Below are 23740 nucleotides of genomic sequence, written 5' to 3' on the forward strand. Positions count from 1 at the left end.
CAAGAGGAACCAAGAATCATGAAGGACAAAGCCAGAGGACTTCACTACCAAATATCAAAATCTACTATAAAGTTGTAGTAACTAAGACAAGGACAGATAAACAGCTCAATGGAAGAAAACCGATATGAACATACAACATATATACTTGATTTATGAGAAAGGTGACAGCAGTGCAATGAAAAGGGATTTTTTTTTCCAACATAGTACTGGGTCAACTGGCTATCTATACAGAAAAAAATGAATCTTGACCTTCCACCATGTACAAAATTAATCCCAGATGGGTTGGAAATCTAAGAGTGAAAGGTAAAACAATAAGTTTTTAAAACGAGACACAAAATATCTTCATGACTTTGGAATAGGGAAACATTTCTTAAACAGGACACAAAGCATTAACCATATTTGAAAAGTCGATAAACTGGACATCATTAAAACTTAAATCATGTTATTCAAAATATACCAATTAAAAGCATAAAGAGGGCTTCCCTGGTGGCACAGTGGTTGAGAGTCCGCCTGCCGATGCAGGGGACATGGGTTCGTGCCCTGGTCCGGGAGGATCCCACATGCCGCGGAGCGGCTGGGCCCGTGAGCCATGGCCGTTGAGCCTGTGCGTTCGGAGCCTGTGCTCTGCAACGGGAGAGGCCACAACAGTGAGAGGCCCGCATACCACAAAAAAAAAAAAAAAAAGTATAAAGACAAGCTACAGGTTGGGAGAAAACATTTTTATTCTATATATCAAAGAACTCATATGCAGAATATATAAACAGTAAACAGGAAAGAGCAACAAGTAAACAGGAAAAAGGCAGGTAAACATAAAGAAATATTAGGGTAAGACCTGAAAAGGCACTTCAGGAAAGAGGATATCCAAAGGTCAACAGACATATGAAAAGGTGTTCACCTTCATGAGTCATCAGGGAAATGAAAATTAAAACCGCAATAGAGATGCCATTACATACTCACCAAAATGACCAAAGTGAAAAAGCCAATACCAATTGTTAGTGAGGATGTGGAACTAACCCAAACCATCTGACATTGTCACAAGTGTAAACCGGTGCACTTGCTGTGAAAAACTGGCAGCATCTATTAATGCTGAAATCACACATACCCTATAAGCCAACACTCTCCTAAGAGTACACCCAAAAGAAATAAGTTCACCAAAAGACATGCTCATAGCAGCACTATTCATAATGGCCCCAAATGTCTATTAACAGTAGAATGAATAAGCCAGGATGAATATTCATACAACAGAATACAGTATAGCAATGGGAACAAATGATCCACAATTACTGGCTGTGATATGGATGAATTTCACAGCTGAAGAGTACATATTTATGATTCTATTTATGTAAGTTCAAAACCAGGCAGAACTAATGTATGCATCTAGAAGTCAGCATGGTGGTTTACCCTTCACTAGTTAAGAGACTGCAGGGTTTCTGGTCTATTGCCTCTATATGAGTGGATATATACAAGATATGTTTGGTATGTGAAAATTCATTGAATTTGCATATTTATCATAGTAAAAGTATCATACATACTTTTCTGTATGTATGTTATACTTGGATTAAAAGTTAAATTTTTAACTGCTAAAGCCATATATTAAGGTTCTACAAAAAATTTATTTTGTGGGAAACAAGACTTCCCAAGAGTAGCTTCAACTGTCGCCTGTTAGCTGGGGCTGAATATAGTAAAATTATTATTATTTGTTTTTTGGCTGCATTGGGTCTTTGTCGCTGCACACGGGCTTTCCCTTCTTGCGGCAAGAGGGGGCCACTCTTCACTGCGGCACGCGGGCCCCTCACCACGGCGGCCTCTCCCGTTGCGGAGCACAGGCTCCAGGCGTGCGGGCTTCAGCAGTTGTGGCACACGGGCCCAGTAGTTGTGGTGCGCAGGTTCTAGAACTCAGGCTCAGTAGTTGTGGCACACGGGCTCAGTCGCGCTGCGGCATGTGGGATCCTCCTGGACCAGGGCTCGAACCCGAGTCCCCCGCACCGGCAGCAGATTCCCAACCACTGTGCCACCAGGGAAGTCCCTGAATACAGTAAAATTTATTTCAGAATAGCTTTTCAGACAATTTACTGATGATACTCCAGAATAAAAAAGGAAACCATCTCAGTCAGAAATTCAATACATCTGTACAATTATACACTTCTTTGGTCCTAAATTGAAAGTCAGCAGTTCATCTAGATCTGGGTGCCAGTTACATGCTTGTGTTCAGTTGGAGACGGTGTGAGCTCTTCACTTATGATATGTACTTTTCTGTATGTGTATTACACTTAAATAAAAAAATCTTAATCAGTGTTTCAGTCCCACACCTTACTGTGAACGACTTTGACTAATCTTTCCCTTTTCACAGGGAGTTAACGTGAAACTTTTTCCTCCAGTCACTGCCTCCAGCCCATCCAGTAGTTAAGATGTCCCTTAATCTCATCTTACCAATTTTCACACTTTACAGACACTAAATAAATACTCAGTTCATTTATGCTTTAATCACATGTCCATTTACAGCCCATTTCCCTCCTTCCTCAGAGTTTAATATTGATAGATTATGGTTTAAGGGACCAGGGAGTGGGGAAAGGGCCCTCTAGGTAGCAGACACCCCTCTCATGAGGAGTTGCTTGTGTAAGGGATCCGGCTCTAGCCTACCCTTCCAGCCCCATCCCAACTCCTACCACCCCATACACAACAACAAGGGCCATCTTGGTGGGATGCTAGCCCAAAAGCTCAGGCCTTCTGCAACTTCTCCTGAACCACAGAAAGTCACAACTTCCCTGTGTGTCAACTGGTGGGAAGCAGACAGCTCCAGCCACCCTCCACCCTCCTCCCTCCCTGCCCCACATCTTCTCTCAATTTCTCTTTCATCTCTACTCAGTTAAGGACAGAGAGCAAGTCTGCTGCCTAACAACGGGCTCCACCTTGCCTTCCTTCTTGGAAGCCCCCTCAACCTATACAAATGCTTCTCTTGGAAGACACTTCCAAACTCGCTTGGCTTGACAGCGGAAGCAGCATTGTGCCCCACTGTGCTCCACTAAGAGGGGAGGGAATCATTTCAAATGCTGCCCTCCCTAAGCAGTCTTCTTACACAGACCAGGGAAAGGCTGAGATGATGTTTGTGGTAGTAGGGACAGCTCTGTGACCTCTTCGTATCTGTGAAGCCAGTGAGGTGGACCTGCCTCCAACTCTTGGGGACTGTCATTGTACCACAGGTCATTTAACAACACCTCTTCAATTTCAGCTTTGGATCCCAATGCTAATTCTGAAGCGACGGTAAAAAAAAAAAAAAATCTACTCAACATCCAGTTACAATGAAATGGCTTTCTCTTCTTCAAGGCACGTTTCAAATGCTGCTTCATCCAAAAGTGTTTCCCAGTTCCCTAACCAGTACAGTCTCTCCTTCCTTTGACTCTGCCACAGCACTTTCCCAATAATACCTTATCAACTGAGCGTGCAGTTCTGATACTACTCTCACTGCATACTATATGTAATGAAATTTTGTCACAGCTAACACACAGCCTTGCAAATGACAATGAAAACATTTGCTCAAATGAAAAAAATAAATGGTACATAACTATTGCAAAGTTAGGTATACCTATACGAAACAAGGTGTGCAATTAAAATTAAATTCGCCTATGCAAAATTCAAACAGCAATGTGAAAACACTGTGCCAAGATACACCATTTTTAACAAGTTGTTTTTATTATAAAACATGTTTGGGGACTTCCCTGGTGGCGCAGTGGTTAAGAATCTGCCTGACAATACAGGGGACACGGATTTGAGCCCTGGTCCGGGAAGATCCCACATGCCGTGGAGCAACTAAGCCCATGAGCCACAACTACTGAAGCCCACGAACCTACAACCTGTGCTCCGCAACAACAGAAGCCACCGCAATGAGAAGGCCACGCACCACAATGAAGAGTAGCCCCCACTTGCCACAACTAGAGAGAAAGTCCACGTGCAGCAACAAGGACCCAATGCAGCCAAAAAATATAAATTAATTAATTTTTTTTTAAAAAACCCACGTTTGTCACAGAAGAACCAGTAGGGGAAAGCACACAGAAAACAAATTAACCATTACACCTTCACTGCTACATTTATGTCTTGTCATTCCAGTCTTTTTCTATACATATATACATACCTGAGACCATACTGTTTTGCACTTTGCTTTTTCACTTCAGGTACTGTGATTATCTATATCATTAAGTAGTCTTCTACAAACATCAATATCAATAACTGCAGAGCATTCCACTGCATGGTTACTTCAGCTTTTGTTGTCATCAAATTGTCCCTAGTTATAATACTGTGATAACCAATCTTGTTCTTAGGTTTGTTTTCTGTTTTTTTTTTTTTTGCAGTACGCGGGCCTCTCCCTGTTGTGGCCGCTCCCGTTGCGGAGCACAGGCTCCGAACGCGCAGGCTCAGGGGCCATGGCTCACAGGCCAGCCGCTCCGCGGCATGCGGGATCCTCCCGGACCGGGGCACGAACCCGCGTCCCCTGCATCGGCAGGCAGACTCTCAACCACTGCGCCACCAGGGAAGCCCTTGTTCTTAGGTTTTTATCATTCTGATTATCTCCTTAGGTAATCGGATTACTTCTGACCAGAAGCTGCAAACTCACGTTGAAGTTCCTCATGGAAAATACATGCCCAAGTTTACTTGCTCATTAACCACAAGGTGGGTTTTCCTGCTGGGGAAACCTGGGAAAGCTGCTCTCTGCTCTAGGCCAGGCAGCCCTGCCTCACCACTCAAGACCAAGAGCCCACAGCCCTGCACCAACATCTCAGGTGGGGACAAGGAGAGAGCTGACCATACCGTGGGGGCTAGGTATGTGCAAAGGACAGCCCAGAACACCTTGACCAGAACCTCTCCTACAATCCCTTGAGGTGCCTTCAAACTGCAGTACTGCTTTCCTTATTGAGCCCCCCAGGAGGACTCTCTGAGGCATTTGGGGAGGTAGCATTCTGCCCTACAGCTGGAAAAACTATCTACTTTATCTCACTGCCCAAGGGCAACCTTACAAGCCAGGTTTCCCTATTTCTTCAAGGTACTCTTCTTGAACCCGTGCCCTGAGAAGACCCTGAAGAGGCCAAGAAGTCTGTACCTTGTAGTCTGGCCAGTCAGTGACCTGGGCAGAGTGGGATGGTAACACTTTCACCAGCACCTGGCATCTTGCCAGCGAGGCCACTGGGCGCCCTGGCCAACTGCAAACATACACTCCTCAAAGCTCCTGTCTCACTGACCAGGAGCCTTCCCCTCACACAAGTCAACAACCTAGCATTAGCTGAAAAATACTTTGCTATAAACCATAAAAGTTCCAGCATGTCTGAAGCAACCCAGTGAAATTTAAGTCATTGTTGAGTGTCATTCTTATTGGAATATAACTCATGCAACTTTCTGAAAAGGAAAAAACAATGCATACATAGCAAGCAGCTTCTCTGAATTTTTAACTCAGCATAAGCTAAAGAATAAGGGTTAGCTCACAGCTGACTCCAAATAACAGAAAACATTACATGTATACTCTTTCGGAAGTTAGAAGAGACAAGACCCACCGGTGTTTCCCAGCCCCCATGCTCTTCTCTCATTTCCCTTCTAGCACAATTTAATAAATAATATTCCATGGGGCCATCTCCTTCCTAATGGACTTCTCCCTTAAACATTTAGCTACTTTATGTTCACATGCTCCTACATCTTTGTGGGAATTATTTCCAAGGTCAAGTTAAAAATAAATCAAAGAATTTGTAACTAAAAAACAGGAATTACCAGTCCTTGTTCTGAGAATCTGTGTTTTACCAAATATTTTCAAGGTCCGTTTAAAAAATTAAAAACACGTTCACTTTCATCTAAAATAATTCAAACAAAAAATATTCCATCAACATTCCTATAATATGTTGGAACTCCCACAAAAAGATAATGAAACACTGTTAGGACACCCAAGCCTCCTTGTGAAGAATCATCTTCAAGAGATGCTCCCCTCTCCCCCACTATTCTGTGGAATATACTAAATATCATAAAAATCAAATGCTTGTTGACTTGCACTCATTTTGAAAGAAATTAAAACACTGAAGAGCTGCACCATCCCATACAGTAGCCACTAGTCACATGTGGCTACTGAGCGCTTGAAATGAAGCTAATTCAAATTGAGCTGTGCTGTAAATGTAAAATATACACTGGATTTTGAAGTCTTAGTACTAACGAAAGAGTATCTCATTAAAAGTTTTCTATGTTGATTACATGTTGACACAGTATTTTGACTACGCTGGGTTAGATCAAGTATAACACTTTTTTGAACTTTCCTAATGCAGCTATTAGAAAATCTATCTTAACATATGTGACTCTACTGTAATTGTATATATAAATAGCCCTGTCACTTTGACCTATCATTTTTCACCTAATCTTCTTGTGATTCATAAAAAAGATTTCTGTATTATAATCAAAGGAAGTCTTCACCCCAAAGGGGACCCAATCCACAAGGCAAACTACAAAAGGGGCAAGTGTTGTCAGAGATTCAAGGTCATTCTTCATAGGCGTCACCAGGAAGCTGCCTAGAAACAGCTGTGTACACATGCCTAGCACATCCAAGTTTTCAAATCTAAGTCACCTGGCAAATGATCATGGATTCCTCGGTTTACAGGTGTAGTGCAGACTCTACTGAAATCCAGAGAATTATCCAATATGGCATTTATCCTTCGAAAGATATTGGCATTGCTACACGTGGAGAGCGCAGGTGCTTCCTGATTGTCCCAGCAATCTTTTATCCTTCCCGCGTCTTCCTCCTAGACGCAGAAAAAAGATGTTTAGATTTTCTACTCTCCCTTTTTCTTTTTTTTTTTTTTTTTGCGGTACGCGGGCCTCTCACTGTTGTGGCCTCTCCCGTTGCAGAGCACAGGCTCCGGACGCGCAGGCTCAGCGGCCATGGCTCATGGGCCCAGCCACTCCGCGGCATGTGGGATCTTCCCGGACCGGGGCACGAACCCACGTCCCATGCATCGGCAGGCGGACTCTCAACCACTGCGCCACCAAGGAAGCCCTCTACTCTCCCTTTTAATAGAGACTTCACACTTCCTTTCTTCTAATCCAAGACCACAAGTTAAAGTTAACAAGGACTTGGGTTTCTTGCCTATATATTAAAATACTTCACTCTGAGCAAGGCACCCTGAGAGAACCGTAAGAGGGAGAAACACTGAAATGTAAGATGCTGCCTCAAGAACCTTCTAACATAATGGGACATGTATAGGAAGTAAAATGGCATGGTAGCAGCAACATGAGCGTTAAGAACCAGACACACCTGGTTCAAATCTTGAATTTATCTACACAATAGATTATTTGGCAATAAAAAAGAATGAAGTACTGATACAAACTACAACACAAGTAAACCTCAAAAACATTAAGTGAAAGAAGCCAGTCACACAGGACCACAGATTATATGAGCCCAATTATATGAAACATCCAGAATATGCAGATCTAAAGTAGATTAGTTGGGACTTCCCTGGTGGTGCAATGGTTAAGAATCGCCTGCCAATGCAGGGGACACGGGTTCCAGTCCTGGCCCAGGAAGATCCCACGTGCTGCGGAGCAACTAAGCCCGTGTGCCACAACTACTGAGGCTGCGCTCTAAAGCCCACAAGCCACAACCACTGAGCCTGCGTGCTGCAACTACTGAAGCCTGTGCACCTAGAGCCCGTGCTCCACAGCAAGAGAAGCCACCACAATGAGAAGCCTGTGCACCGCAACGAAGAGTAGCCCCCACTCGCCGCAACTGGAGAAAGCCTGCACGCAGCGACAAAGACCCAACACAGCCAAAAATAAAATAAATTTATAAAAAAAAATAAAGTTGATTAGCTGCCTTCAACTGGGGATGTGGGGAGCAGGTTAGAGGGTCGTGTCTAATAGGTACAAAATTTCTTTTTGAGATTATGAAAATATTCTAAAATTAGACTACGGTGATGGTCACAAAACTGTAAATATATGTATGGAAAGATGGTGTATATGCTTTGGAGTACAAATACTAAGTGTACCACTTAAGTATCTTCTTTGAGCCTTGGTTGCCTTAGGTAGAAAATGGAGTACCCATCTACTTTGCCGACTTTGTGGTAATGAGAAATTAAAGTGCCTGGATATGCTCAGTAACTTATTAGGGACAAATGTCTCCCAACTCCATCACTGTTACTCGTAAGTATGCTTTCAACTTATCCTAATCAAGTTCACAGAGAAGCTGACAGCGCGTAACTAGAGGGTTTTTTGCCTTAATGGTTTGAAACTACCACTCATAATTCTTTAAAATCTGAACCCACACCATGCAGCTATGTTTGCTAGTTCAGGAATAAGATCCTAAAATGTTATACCTGTTTGTATGCCAGAACAAATCTAGATTTGCCCTATTTTGGAAACCCTGGCCTTGTCTTCAAATACCGTATAACCCGGGATCAACATGGTGATGAAATGGCCATTCCTTTAGGTCAAAATCCTGGTTTGTGGATATTTGTCATAAATGAATGCCAACTCTACCACATTCTGGGTTTGTTTTCATTAAGTTTGCCTTTAATCAACAACAAAATATCTACACTGCATACCACTTCAAGACTATTACCTGATTCCTCAAAAGCCAGCTGAAAGATTTATGGAAGACTGTCTGAATGGGACACAGTTTATCTACTCCTCCTGATTGACTTTTAAGCCTGGGGTTCCATAGATTGGAATCCCCTGACTCCCTCTGCAAAACCGTTCATGCTAAAAATTTTTCTGAGAATAAAGTTTTCTAATTAATCAGATATTTTTAGTTAATAGCACTGGTCTTGAACATTTTGGGGTTTTTTACCTATTGTACAGCAAAAGAAAGTAATATACTTAGATATCCCAAAAAAAGTGGTTCTGAGACGTACTTTGGCAATTTGGTCTCAATTTTTTAGTAAGTAATAATAAAGCTGAATAAAACCTCTTTAGCATGTACACTCAGGATTTTGAGGATACTGTTTACCACAATTTTGAACAGCACTTGTATGACTACCCACTCAGAAAAATGTCATTCAGACCAAGGTAAGGAAATGTTACAGTTTCCCCTAAGGAACTGATGTTTTCCTTACATTATGGGAAAATGTAAATCTAGCCAAGTTTCCATGTTTGCTTTAGTCTCCTGGTCACTCAAAGCCAGTTTCTGTTTGAATTTCAATGACTCTACAGCTGTTAAGAAATGCTTCTCTAACTTTCTCCTTGGTCCTTGCTTGTCCATTCTTAAACTTCCACCTCAAGCCTTCTGTGCAAGAATGTAAGGAATAAAAATTTATTAGGTTGATCCATATGAAGTTGTCAATATCCTACCTTTTCTACCAACAAAATGACAGTGTCACATAGTCTAATATTTCATAAATACTAAAAACCTGCTAGGTCAGATGTTGAGATTACTGAAATATGTAAAACATAATCCATGCCCTAGGGAGAACGAGCTAAGTGGGAGAAAAAAAGACAACCAGCTAGGTAAGTGGAGATCAAGGTAAGTACAAAATACTACAGAAGAGATGAGTATATTTAAGGTACCTAGGATGGTTTAACAATTCAGACTTTTAAGCTAGGGATTAACGAAAAAGCAGAATTTCAATAAGCAAGTCTGAAGAAGAACATAATAGACAAAGAACAAGCACAGAGTGGATACAGAACACAGTAAATTCAAGGAAAGGGAGTGCAGGAACAAGACTGGGCAGGGAGGCTCACCAGGAATAAAGGAGATAAGGCTGCAAGTCCTTATCTGCAGAAAGAGACCAGATACAAGACTCAAGATACCACCTCCTCTTCATTCATGATCTCAATTCCCTCTCTCTTCTCCACTGGTTCCTTCCCATTAGTAAGTATGCTCAAGGCTCTCTCATCTTAAAAAAAAAACACATCTTCCCTGATTTAAAACATTCTGTCAAGCCACTGCCTTCTTCCTTTTGCTCTACCACCAATCTTTTAGAAAATATGCCATATTTACTTCTGAACCTCCTGTTCATCCTTCCTCTCAACCCATAATATCCTGCCAGCAAGTCCTTCTCCCCCCAAAAGAAACTACATTAATGACCTGAGTTGCCAAACCCAACCGATACTTCAAATCTATCTTACTTGATTGACATCTTTGGGTATCTGATCCTCGGCTACTCTCCACTCATTTAATTCAGGAACCACTTTCTCCTGGCTCTCCCTTTACTTTTCTGGTTATTCTTCAGTTTCTACAGAATGCATTTAATGCCCAATATTCTTCTTGCTCTATAAACTCAGTCTGGAAAAGGAAATACTACAATTTCCAGGACAGGTTTATGAGAACATTAAGGGAATATTTAATACCAAGACTGCTCAAGAATACGTAAAACACATGGTCACTGTAACTGTAGCTCTTGTCACACTTACCTGTCAAACTGTTTGCTGTATGCATAGTTAGCTCTGCATTTGATAAACTGTAAGATCGTTCAAGGCCTTTATCGAAGTAGCACCCAACATAATATCTGCTAAATTTGCAGGCACTCAATACAGATACCACAGGAAAAGCAGACCCATATTATATTCATTTCATAGGTATTTTTACCACCTCCATCACAACCTCCATAAATTGTAGTGACTCCTTTCTTAATTATTAAGACAAGAACAAAACCAATATTCACTCATCAATTCTATCTCTTTTCACTGTCAAAGCTCTTGGCCACTCAAAGTCACTTCAGGATTTGGGATTTTAAGTTTGGAGCAGAGACAATTCCACATGAACAAAAAACAAGGAACCTATGAACAATATGACCTCGTGCTTGGGGACCCAAAGATTACAATTATATTTACTGATTACATTCTCACCATACACCAGGAGCTATTCTGGGGAGAAAGGATAAATAAGACAGCCCCAGCTCCCAAGGAATTGGTCTAATGGGAACACAAGCACATAAACAAGTAAGTTATATGCTATATCATAAGCCTAATAATAAACATACATAGAAATTAGAAAGGATAGTAGGTAGGTAAAAAGGTTAAAAGGTTTTGCCAAACAGGCATATTACTATACCTAAACCATATTACTATACTTAAAGCCAATGATTTACTATACCTAATATAGTTTATGTAGAGTAAATCATTCTTACCAGTTCTGGGAATGGTGGCAACTCAAAATCCAAGTTCCCAGACACCAGCCAAAGGACAGCAGTGAGATCTGCTATGTCAACTCTTTTCTGCACACCCATAAGCATAAGTATGTCTAAATTGTTCACATCTGTAACGTGTAAGATGGATAATTATTCACATCCCTAATGTAGTACTATACAGCAAAAACAAAACTTCTGTACTACACTTCAACTTACAGAAACCTCACAGAAACTAAATTGTGGGGGGGAAAAAAAGGCCAAACTCAAGAGTACATGCTACATGATTTCATTTATAAGTTCAAAAACACGCAAAGCCAACTGATGACAACAGAAATCAGAACAGTATTTAACTCTGTGTGTGTGTGTGTGGAGAGGGGAAGGGATAAAAGGCACAAAGGAACCTTACAGAGTGTTGGAAATGTTCTGCATCTTGATTTGTGATATATAAAAATAATAAACATAAATAAGTAAAAATACATAAAACTATATAAACATGTAAAAATTGATCAAGCTATACACTAACACTAGTGCCTTTTACTGCATGTATGTTACTACCCAATTTTTAAAAAGTTCAAGGAATAGACCAGTAAGGGCTCAAACGTGGCCATTAAGCTGAAGTCAGACCATGAGAGACTTTATACACTAACTAAGGAACTTGACCTTATTCTGTGGCAGTAGTTCTCAAAGCAGGGTCTGGGTACCCACCCTTTCAGAGGTCCATGAAGTCAAAACTATTTTCATAATTCTAAGATAGTTTATTTTTTCACTGTCTTGACATCTGCACTGATGATACAAAAGCAATAGAAGTAGGTAAATCTGGCACCTTAGCAGAAATCAAGGCAATGCCAATAAACTGTAGCAAAAGTTATTGTATTCCTTATGGTATGAATTCGCAGAAAAAGCCAGATTTACCATGTCCTTGGGTAAACAGTAAAAATTTTATTAAATCTCAACCCTTGAGTACATGCCTTTAATATTCTCTGAGACAGGGGACTTCCCTGGTGGTGCAGTGGTTAAGAATCCGCCTGCCAATGCAGGGGACAAGGGTCGAGCCCTGGTCCAGGAAGATCCTACATGCTGTGGAGTAACTGAGCCCGTGAACCACAACTACTGAGCCTGCACTCTAGAGCCCACGAACCTAGAGCCCGTGCTCCGCAACAAGAAGCCACCACAATGAGAAGCCCACGCACCGCGACGAAGAGTAGCCCCGGCTTGCCACATCTAGAGAAAGCCCACGCGCAGCAACAAAGACCCAACACAGCCAAAAAATAAGAATTTTTTAAAAAAAATTTTTTTTAAGTATTTGTGTTTGAGTTTCAAGAAGAATTAGCCTCTTTTCTTTCCCATGAAATAATTTTTGTAATACTTGAAGAAACAACTGACATACTATGGTTATCAATTTTGGGTATTTGGCAAACATTCTCTTGAAAACAAAGTAAGCCAGTACCTTCAAAAGATAAATCATTGTCAGTATCTGTTGCTAATGATAAAATTTGAACTTGGAAGAAAAAAATAAGAATTCTGGAAAAACTGTATTTGCCACCACTTGAACTTGACACCTTCCTCAATACTTTAAAAGACTTTTCTGATGAGACTGGTGGTGCTATTAACCAGTATTTGCAATACTGCACAACTCAGTGAACCAACATTTGTCAAATGATTAAAACATGATGTTACAAAATCAGACATGGGTAGATGACATCCAAAGTGCCAGACAGACCAATGCATTTTAACATAACAGAGCATGAAGAGTACATCCATACGGCTTCAGATTTCATGTTGCAACTACAGTTGGACCTTTATATCCTTGGGTTCCTCATCTGCAGATTCAGCAGGGTAAAATTATTAGGGGAAAATATTCCAGAAATTTCCAAAGAGCAAAAGCTGATTTTGCCATGCACTGGCCAACTATTTAACTGGCATTTACGTTGTACTTACAATTACTTACATAGTATTAGGTACTATAAGTAATCTAGAGATGATCTGAGGTATGTGGAAGGATTGCGTGGGTTATAAACAAATACTGTGTGACTTTACATAGGGAACTAGAGCATCCCGGATTTTGGTATCCATGGGGGGTCCCGGAACCAATCCCCCGTGGATACTGAAGGACAACTGGAACCTTTAAGAAGTTACCACTTGTTGGTGCCAAAGAGGAAAAGCCAAATCACCTGAAAAGGCTATTAAAATATTTCTCCTCTTCCAACTACATATCTATGTGAGGCCAAATTTTCCTCATATACATCTACCAAAACAACGTATGGCAACAGACTACAGAGGCAGACAACAAAATCCAGCTTCTATTAAATCAGATACTAAAAAGGTTAACAAACGTATAGAAAAATGCTTACTTTTCTCAGTTTTTTTTTGTTTTGGAAAACACAATTGTTAGTATGTAATAGATTTGTTATTTTTAAATGACTAATGGATAAATTTATTTTCAGTTTAAATTTCTAATGGGTAAATACTGACAGATATGATTCACATGCGTGAAGGCTCCTGAGGTCCTCAAAATTTTAAGAGTATAAAGGAATCCTGAGATGAAAATGTTTGAGAACCACTGCCTCATAGAATAGGTGATCAAATTTGCACTTTTCAAAGATCTTATAAGAACATCTCAGCAGGAATGCAAACATCCTGAAAGGCTCAAGATACGTCTGTAAGATTTGATAGGGCAAAATGAATTTGCTAAAAAGAGTTTCAGAACAGAATGTGTGAGAGGGAACAGGATCCTATGATGTGAGATCTCAAGGATTTAAGAGATGAATAAAGGGTGAGGCAGTGAAGACTGGGGGGGCAGGTTACTCTGTACAAAAGCTTGATGGGGAAGCTAAGAAAAGCCAGTGAGGCTAGTTGCTGGAGGGGCTGTTGTACTAGGAAAAGTCTAAACATGAGAGAGAGATGACCATGTTTATAGACAGAGATAAAAGATGTGGCAGGGACAACTGACCAAGAGGTCCTGAAGGTATGAGAGAAGATGGACACCAAGACACAAAACTGCTCTTTGAATAGGGAGAAGGACAATCCTTCAATAACCGGAAAAGAGGGATGGTAAAGGAAGCTAAGTCCAACTGGAGAGGGCAAGAAAAGGGCCTATATAAACAACCATCCAGACCCTCCAGTTTCTTTGTTCGTCACAAAAATTTATGAGCTTGTCTGAGTCTCATTACAAATAAAAAGACATGCTTAGCAAAACTGAAAATCTTTCCCCAAGTCAACCAGGTTAACAGGGCACTAGTACTCAAGTCAGAATCCCAGCCTGGCCTTCCTCTTCCTTCTGCATCAAGGCAGCCTGAAAAACAAGAGAGGAGGAGAGGCGAGACCAGGTCAGGGAACTGCTCTGTGCCAACTCTGAAGCTGTGGGGGGAGCCTCTTCCAAGGGCTGGGAAATACTGTTCTCAGCTCCATCTGACACATTCAGAAATTTTAGCATTAACAGAGCCTCCCAAACTCAGGCAGGGCAATATGAGCAGGAAAAGCAGCAGGATGGTGGAGCTGGCGTAAGCTCCTGACCGGCAGAGACAAATTCAGCCTCTTCAAGTTCAAAAATCCAAAGGACGTTTGAGTTTCATTTTAAAATTCCTGTATTTAATCAGCAACACCTCACTATTTGTTCCGTGGAGAGGTGTGTAGGGGATGAGAAAGGATACAGGAAAATACCCTCTCATCCAGAGCTTGGGAGATACAACCACCCATTAAGACCCAAGGACCAGGGCTTCCCTGGTGCCACCGTGGTTAAGGGGATTCGGATTCGAGCCCTGATCCGAGAAGATCCCACATGCCGCGGAGCAACTAAGCCAGTGCGCCACAACTACTGTCTGCGCTCTAGAGCCTAGAGCCCGTGCTCCGCAACGAGAAGCCACCACAATGAGAAGCCCACACACCACAAGGAAAAATAGCCCCCACTTGCCACAACTACAGAAAGCCCGTGCGCAGCAACAAAGACCCAACACAGCCAAAAATAAAAAAGACCCAAGGACCACGGGTCTGAGGAATGTGTCTGGGAACAATAAGACCATTACATTACTATGACACAGCTCCACACAAAGCAGTAGGTGTTGAATAGGCAGGAATAACTAAGGAGGAAGGTAGGAAAAGCAGACTGAAAATATTCATCCAAGGGAGACGTGAACTAGTGGTAGCAATGGGAATGGAGAACGGATAAAAGGATACACAGGGGTTAAGGGAGACAAGAGTTAGATAATAACATCAAGGCTTTATCGTTACAGAAACTGGGGAGAGGTTTCCGAACGAAAGCTACAAGTACGTATTTACCTAGCATCCATCTGTACTGGGGCCTTCAGGGTTAAAAAAAAAATTAAAACAAAAAAACACCCAAACACAGTTCTTTCCCCCAAGAGGACACTAGACCCTAGTCAGAAAAAAACTGACTAGTAATTGGGTGGAAGGGATATAATTAGATTAGCCCCAGAAGATGAGGAAAAGGAAGAAATGGGTAGTTTTGAGACCTAGGTTTAATATGCCTCAGATAGACACATTCATTCAGTAAGCTAATCAGACCTATGGTTCTTGAGAACAATCAGGGCAAAAAGAGCTCAACCTAAAACCTGACCTGGTGCTATAGGAACACACAGGCCCTCTGTAAAAGAGAACAAAAATGAGCCAACAGAATGAGCCACGAGGAATGCGGCATCCACGGGGAGGAGGAGGAAGCCTGTGAGTGCCAGGACAAGAAAAGACCAGAGAAAAGAAGAAAAACTAGGAAACCAGAGTCTTATGAACCAAGTGGAAATTTTAAGTAAAATGAAAGACAATGAGAGATCAATATAACAAAGAGCAAGGTGCGTGAATTCCAGAAACAACACTAGTCTGGAAATAAAGAGACCTGGGTTCCAGTTTTGGCTCTATCATTCTCTCACTGTATAAATAACCATTTTTCGCGCTATCATCCGTGAACATACTGAGACACTATAATCCAGGCTTGGTGTCAACTCCAAGTTATACCTGGGAGGCAGACAGGTCTCCAACACCTCCTGAGCTTCAAAACAATTCCAAACGTACAGCTTAAAAAAGTCTCAGGAGAAAGGGCAGACTCAGGAGACAGATGGTGTCAGAGCCAGAAGCCAGGAGCACAAAGCCAGAATGCAGAGAGCACAGGTGTTAAGTAGTAAGAGATTAAGTGTTCTGTCAAAAGACACAAAGAAACCCAACCTGCCCTTCAAGGTAAATGCTTTCCTTCAACAAGAGGAGAGCTACTCCCACACCTTTATCAAAGAAAACTTCAGGCCACGGCACTAAACCTGTCAGGATGGTAGTTTGTCAGCATATTATGCTGGCCAAGAATAAAGAAACCAGTCACACTATTATAGTCAAGTTACTCCCAGAATCAGCAGCTACACGCAACTGTGACCCATTTTTAGCACACAAATCAATCTTTAGACCTGCCCTCTGGGAATTCTCCAATTACCTCAAGGAAAGTCATCACAAAATGCCTTAAAAATCAAAAGGGTACTCTAACCATACAGGAATATTGAAAAATGAAGTAGAATTCAAAAGCTATCCATGCCTAAGTGTTCTTCTGCACCGCTGAAAGCAAAGCTCAACCCTATTTAATCAGGAATATTTCCCCCACACCTGTGTTACTTAAAAACACATTATATACTAAGTAGACAAAATAGTTCCTAACAGGAGTCCTTTTAAATCCCAGTAACAAAACTCTGAAAATTTTGTCTACAATGTAAATTTAACACTCTCAAATTTGGATACTGACTTCTTACGCAAAGTCAGGTAATTTCCCTATGAAAAATAGGAAATATTATACATATTATGTATTTTTTAGTTCAATCTTTTCAGCCAGTTTACTCTAACTGAAAAATGCCTTGTTTTGGGGGGTCCTATCTTGAACATAAAAACTTTCAACACCTGGAATCTGTGTGCTTCCAGAAGATGACAAGCTCTCATACACAGGTATAACTAAAACCAGGCTCCAACAATGGCAGGGAAGAAAAAGGGCATTTTCAAAGCTGCAGTATGTGGGGCAAAGGAGGCGGGGTCAGCAGTATCCAAATACTGAAAGGGTGCAAGCAATGCATCTTGGTTTTAACTCAAACAACAGAGAGAAGCAAAAATTCTTTATGTAACTTCCTCCACTCCAACCTCTTAAGTCCAACCCTCTTCCTATCCCTCATCCCCTACCCCCAGGCTTTCTGGCAAGTTCTCCCCAGAGTCAGTACTGCTTAGATACTGCCTAGGAAAAGCAGACTTGCAGAACAGGATGGGATTAGTAGAGCTCTTCCATATGAGAGAAAACAATTTGCTATCTGAGCCCATGATTCATTTACAGCCTCCACCACTAGCTACTGAAGACAGCAGCCTAAACACTAATATCTGGGTTTGGTATGCATTTCTATCCCAAACTTCAAGCCAGAAGTACTACCCACTAATGAATCTGCCCTTTAAACAAACACCTAACAATTATAGGGAACATTTAGCTGAAAACAATGAATGAAAAACTTTGCACAGATATTACCTAGCATATAAACACTAAAGTACGAGCAGAGAGCTACTTTAGTCATCTCACGATTCCCCTTCACCAAATTCACAAACACTGAACTCGCAGCTGAGACCCTGGCCTGTAAAGGTAGCTAAAGCAGCAGCTGGAGACAAGTAACATTTTAAAGTTTCCATCTTTCCAAAAACTTCCCAGACCACAGGTAAAAAAAAGTTTTCTGGTGTGTATGTGAGTCTGCATTCTCACTGAAATATTCCTTTGACAACATCTCAGAATATGCTCTTCACTTCCTTATGCTTTAAATCCTTTGGGAATAAGATACAGAAATAAAGGTACATATCCCTTTACATCTGCTAGCGTGGATTATACACTAAGATTCTAAGTGTTGCCCAGAATGAAACCCCAGCTCCTGAGTCCTGGTGCAGGGCTCTTTTATGCCCTGGGAGCTTATCCCAGATTTTACCACATACTGCTAAAACCCTTATTAATTCTGCCTGGAAATCTAAAAGACAGAATTATGGAAATTTTAGCTAAGAGAAAAAGGTGAGATTTAATAAGCCCCATTCTACCTTCACAGGTCTTACAAAACCATAATTTCAAATATGCCTAGTCTCAGAAGGGAAATGTTGCTGAAATTTAACTGTCCTGAAAGAGGACAGTCTTTTGTGTAGAGGTTTGGGAGGGTCACCCCCACAGTGGGAGGAGCCTGACTTCTCCAGACCTCTGGCTCTCTCAGAATCAGCTAACTGCTCTGACACACATTATGGAATGATAGACACAGCACATTCCTCCTGACATCAACACTGCTGTGCTAACGCTCAGAAGACCCACACTGACTTCCACAGCAACCAGAGATTCCCTCCAATGCAGTTAAGGCTCACTTTGCCTATGAATGTGACCAGCCCATAGACCATTGCATTTCTATACAATGCACACCACCAATAACCCCTTGATCCCTCTGACATACGGGAATACACATAATACCATAGGTTCAGCTATGGCACCAGAAAGACCTAGGTTCACACACTGGTTTTATCACTTGATAGCCTCCTGACTTGATTTCTAAGCCTGTTTCATCATCTGCAAAATAGGGAGGAAATCTAAACGGGATGTTTTAAGACAAAGACCCCAAACTAGCCCTCAGGTTGAATCCAATCTTCAGAGACTTTGAACCATCCAGTGTTCTCAATTTTTTAAATGCTACATGTAAAAAACAGAGATTGGCAGCTTAACTAGGGAAGAAGTCAAAGATCCATGAACTCTGGGCCCACACTTCTGCATGGCCAAGAACCAGCTACTGGCTCTCCTTTAAGCAAATTCTGTAGTTCAGTAGGCACTACTCTACTTTCTTTCCATTTACTCATTTATGTTACCTCAGGCCCCTGTAGGGATTTGGGTTTGTAACCCATTTTGAGGATTAAAAACAAAATAAATAGCTTGGTCACCCCTGAAAAAACTTACAAAGACAGCTATTATCATTAACCTCTTAACAAGCTGGGTGTTGAGCATGGAGTCGCACTACTTTTATCACCTTCCTCCACTTACTGACTCACAGACACTGGTACTGGTACCGCAGGAAAGAAAGAGAAGACCACAGAAACATTCCTGCACCAAGTGCCTAAGGCTCAATCCAAACTGCTCATGTTTCCATGGTCACTCGACACACGCATTCGCTCTCCAACCTCCTGCCGGCTGTACAGGCCGGCACAGATCCCTTTCCCCACAGGGGAGCCTGGGCCAGCGGGATGTTTATAAGACAACCCTCCGGAGGCGGGATGGCAAGTATTCCTATACTATAAAGACTGACTTTACAGAGTAGTCAACTTCCTAATCCTAGTTCTTTAAACCGAGCACGTACTGCCAAACCACTCCTCAAGTTTAAACTACATCACTGTGGCAAAAGCCAAACTCTGCAGCAACGGGCTCCGGGAATACAGTGCAGCTCAAAGCGAGCTCAACGAGGACGCTCCAAGGCCCGCGGTCAGCCCTGAACTCTACTCTCCTGAAGGGCTCCGACAGCGCTGAGCTCCACGGAGCTCCAGAAGCAGAACTTCCTGCCACTTCCCTTCTACCTACGATAAAAACCAATCAACCAACCAGGAAAACCACCACCAGCCTGAAGCTTCCAAGGTTTCCTTCCGCCTGTTGCGATTTATTTTTGTTTTTAACCCAGCCTGTGTCCCTAAGCTCAAACAGAACCTGAGCCTAAGGGTGCAAACTATTCTCAGGAGACACACACTTCCAGCTGGCACATGTCAGCACCGTCACCTGAGGGGTAGACCAGAGGCAGGCGGTACACCTGTGGATACCAGCGAACCCCCCTCGCCCCTCGCCCAGCAGTTTACTCAGGTGCCAGCGAGAGAGCAAGGCAGCAGATCGGTAGCCAGGGAGACCAAAGGAGGCAGCTGCCAACGAAATGCAGCGCTAAGCAGAGCCGGGCTTGCGGGGTGGGGTGGGGGAGGGGGTCACAGCCGGCACCCCCGGCTCTGAGCGCTGTCGTGGAGTCTCCGTGCTTCCCACTTGCTTCGCGAGCGCAATCATAGCGCAGGACCGCTTGCACTCTGCAAAATGCCACCAAAAAATAACCCGTGCACGCGAGGACGTGCTCCAGAGCGCAAGTATCCGCTCGGGCTTTCTCAGTCCTGTGGGCGGCGCTGAGCCACTTACAAGGACCCTGGCCTGCCCGGGTCCTCTGGGAATGACGCAAGAAAGTCAGGGTCGACTTGACTGCAGACAACACTCACGCGAAGAAAAAACCGGGGAATGACGCCAAGTGGGGCAACCAAAGGTGAGTAACCTTTTCTTGGTCTGAGTACCCCCCTCCCCGACCCGGGGGCTCAGTGCAGGCACAGGCCTTCCTAACCTGCGTGCTGACCAAGCGAAGCAACCAGGCTGTGCCCCCAGCCACTGCTCCGCCAAGCCCGAGACCAGCGCTGGGCCCGCGCCAACACCCACCCGAGTCTGGGAACCTGGTCTGGTCTTGGGCTGAGAGAATGACAAAGCCAAGGCCACACGCACGCTTCTCCGCGGTCAGAGAACTCGGGGTGGGGAAAACCGAAGCTGGCGCGGCTTAGGTCAGCTCCATGCCTGGGGCACCTCCGCGGCCTGCAGGACCCCCGCCCATGCCCCCAGGACCTACCTCTGTGCCGCAGGGCTCCCCAGCGCAAAGCCGCTTTGCACGTGCCGGCCACCCTCCAGCGCCCGACCCTACCTAGCCAACCCCGCCCCAAAACTCCGGCTCCTGCGCCTAACGAACGTGTGAAGCCACGTGACCTCACGGGCCAAAGAAGCGCGCGCGGACGGCACGAGGGCCTAATCCCTCCGCCTTAAAGGAGACGCGCCCACTGCCGTCGTGGCGCTCTCCCTTGACCCGAGGCCCAGCGCAAGGGTCTACGCCGCCAGCAGCCCCGCCCCGCCCCGGCCGCCCTTCCCCGCTGCCCACTGGGTACGAACGAGATTCGCGGGGGTCGCTGCGAGGCGCGTGAGCTCCCAGGAGCGCCTGTGGCTTAGACTCTCACGTGCGACGGCTGCGGGAGAAGGAAATGTTCCGGGCGCGGGGGCGCCCTTCCGTCCGGTCTGCTCCCGTCTGGACAGACACTCGAGGCCAACGGGCGTCTGCAACGCAGCTCGGAGGCCCCACCGGCCGCCCCCGGAGGGCCGCGGCGCCTTTAAGCCCAAAGGCCCTGAGTCACGAGGAGGCTCCCTACCCCCCCCTTCGCCACACACCCCTCCACGAGGCCCCACGCTCGCGGGCACGTGACCCGCGCCCCGCCCGGGACTTGCGCGCACGGGTGGGGGCGGGAAAGGAGGGTACCGCGGACCGGCCGAGGTTGCGCGCGGACCGTTAGCTGCCGCGGCACGGGCCGCGGCCCCGCCCAGCCCCGCCCGGGCGGGCGGCGAGCAGCTCTTACCAGCGGGAACGCCATGGGGCTGGCGTGGTCCAGCGGGACGGACGGACCGGCCGGCAGGCGTCTGGCCGGCGCGGCGAGGGACGTGCAGACACGTGGGCACTATTTTTGCAGCGAGCCGCGCACAGCCGTGCACCCGGGGCCGCTTATAAAGCCCCGAGGAGCCGCCCCTTTCCCACCCCCACCCCCGCCGGCCGTATGCGGAGCACCTGTGTCGGCCCCGCCCGGGGCCCCGCCCCTTCCAGCAGGCCGGGCGGAGGGCTCCACCGCCCACCCGGAGCCAGGCTCCCGAACGGAGGCGGGCTCGGCGGCTGCAACCGTTGCGGGCCACGGCTTACACACACACACACACACACACACACACACACACACACACACACGCGGCCAGGGGCCCAAGTGGGGCATGCCACTCACCTAGTGACCCTGGTCAAGTCATTTACCTCTTTGGGGCCTCAGTTTAACCCTTATGAAATAGGACGCGATTCACAAGCCCCTGCGACGGGGCGGCCATGTGCTTTGCCAGTAAAGCCGTCTTTACAGCGTCCACGCTCCTTTTATTCCAAGGACCCCTCCAGGGCAAGAGCCCACCCTACGCGCCCATGTCCGAGCCTTCACTCCCAGGCTCCAGCAGGCACACTCACTCTAGATTGGCTGTTCCGTGTGCTGGAACGGGGTTGGGGTGGGGAGTTGGGTGCGCGGGGATTCCGGAAAGTTCCAAAGACACCAGGGGTCCTCTCTGCACCACAGTTACCTGACGAAACCGCTTCCGACGCTCTTTCCAGCCTGCAATAGGAAACTTCTCGGAGAGGGGACGAGAGACAGCGGGGGTCACGGGGCGAGAGAGACCACCGTGGGTTGGGCTGTTGTCAGGAAAGGCGTCCTGGGGTAGCCGGGGCGGAAGCGGACTGGAAGCCCCAGTCAGGCACAGAGGCGGAGGTGGCGTTCCAGGCAGGGAGATCAAGCAAAGACTGAGAAGGACTGAACAGTGTGGCTCAATCTGCCCAGGATGGAGGATAATGCGTGCCGATACCGCAGGAGGGAAGCTTGGGCCCACTTTGTGAAAGGCCTTTATTTTGCAGATAGCAGGGAACTATTAAGAATTGTAAACAGGGGAATGGCAATATCAGGTCTCAAAATTTTGAGATGTTACTAGAGACTTAGTAGAGATTTGACAGAAGAAAAGGGGGAAACAAGGGATTGGGGTGGGGAGGAAAGGAATCAGCGTTTGTTGAGCATTACCAAGGGTTGTACATGTGTTACCTCATCATCATAATACTATTTTATAAAGCACTTACTATGCTTAAGGTTCTTCCTGGAAGTTGAGAGGACAAGTCTGCTGCCTTCCTGGCAGGCTGGTGAGGCTGGCCTGGATCTAATGGCTAAGGGGAGGGAGTGCAGAGGCAATGGAAGGAGAGGAAGGCAAGGTCTAGCCTACGATTGCAGGAGTATTACAGTAATGGGAGAAGGTGAGGGTAAGAACAGATGCTGGAGGGCTTCCCTGGTGGCACAGTGGTTGAGAGTCCGCCTGCCGATGCAAGGGACACGGGTTCGTGCCCCGGTCCGGGAAGATCCCACATGCCGCGGAGCGGCTAGGCCCGTGAGCCATGGCCACTAAGCCTGCGCGTCCAGAGCCTGTGCTCCGCAACAGGAGAGGCCACAACAGTGAGAGGCCCGCGTACCGCAAAAAAAAAAAAAAACAGATACTGGAGTAGAAGTCCACAGAAGGACCCAGTGTTACAATGAGAGTTGGCCAATCTCCATCCATAGAATATCCCCATTCAGGAGCTTCCTTGGGTTGCTGAGGTCATGGGCAGAGAGGTGATGGCTGCAGGGGCAGAGCAAGACGGGGCCCCGGCACCCCCCTACCCATTTGCCCTCCCTCCTCAAGATGGCCCATTTCAGCTGCCCAGGAAACCACACCTTCTGGTTTAGCTTCCCTGGAACCCTCCCACTACAGGCCCTACCTGGGGCTCTTCCTTCTCTAGGAGCAGCCCGCCCACAAGTCTCACCCTGGCCCACAAACAGCATAGGACAACTCATCAGAGGTAGTGCATCTTGCTTGTCCTCTCAGGGGGGTGCCACATCCAAATACCTACAGCCCAGGAGCCAAGTGAGGGTGGATGACAGCACCAAGAAGGCCCAAGGCACATCTAAAAGAGCAGTTATCTGTTGGATACCGTGCAGGAATGATGTCCCAGCCCAGCCAGATCTTTCAAGACAGGCTGGAAATGCAGTTTTGTTTTGTTTTTTAATGTGAAATCTTCCTAATTTTAAAT

The 23740-nt window shown here is 45.1% G+C and overlaps 1 protein-coding gene across 4 annotated transcripts in view; it reads right to left on the reverse strand.

Annotated features, from left to right (window-relative positions):
• CPEB1 (cytoplasmic polyadenylation element binding protein 1) overlaps window positions 1-21482 on the reverse strand; it is a 101761-nt gene extending 80279 nt beyond the window's left edge. For 2 of the 4 annotated variants that reach the window (XM_065871158.1, XM_065871157.1), the window contains exon 1: window positions 6590-6758. Coding sequence is in view for 1 of the 4 variants with exons in the window: in XM_065871154.1 (XP_065727226.1) it covers window positions 6590-6764; window positions 21468-21482 (190 nt within the window). In the remaining 3 variants the exon portion in view is untranslated. Of the gene's footprint in view, window positions 1-6589; window positions 6765-11022; window positions 11032-21467 lie in introns of those variants that run through there. The other 2 variants (XM_065871154.1, XM_065871156.1) reach the window with 2 other exon arrangements.
• Between the last annotated feature and the right edge of the window lie 2258 nt (window positions 21483-23740).

Source organism: Phocoena phocoena, chromosome 2 (genome assembly GCF_963924675.1).
Source record: "Phocoena phocoena chromosome 2, mPhoPho1.1, whole genome shotgun sequence".
Lineage (NCBI taxonomy): Eukaryota > Metazoa > Chordata > Mammalia > Artiodactyla > Phocoenidae > Phocoena > Phocoena phocoena.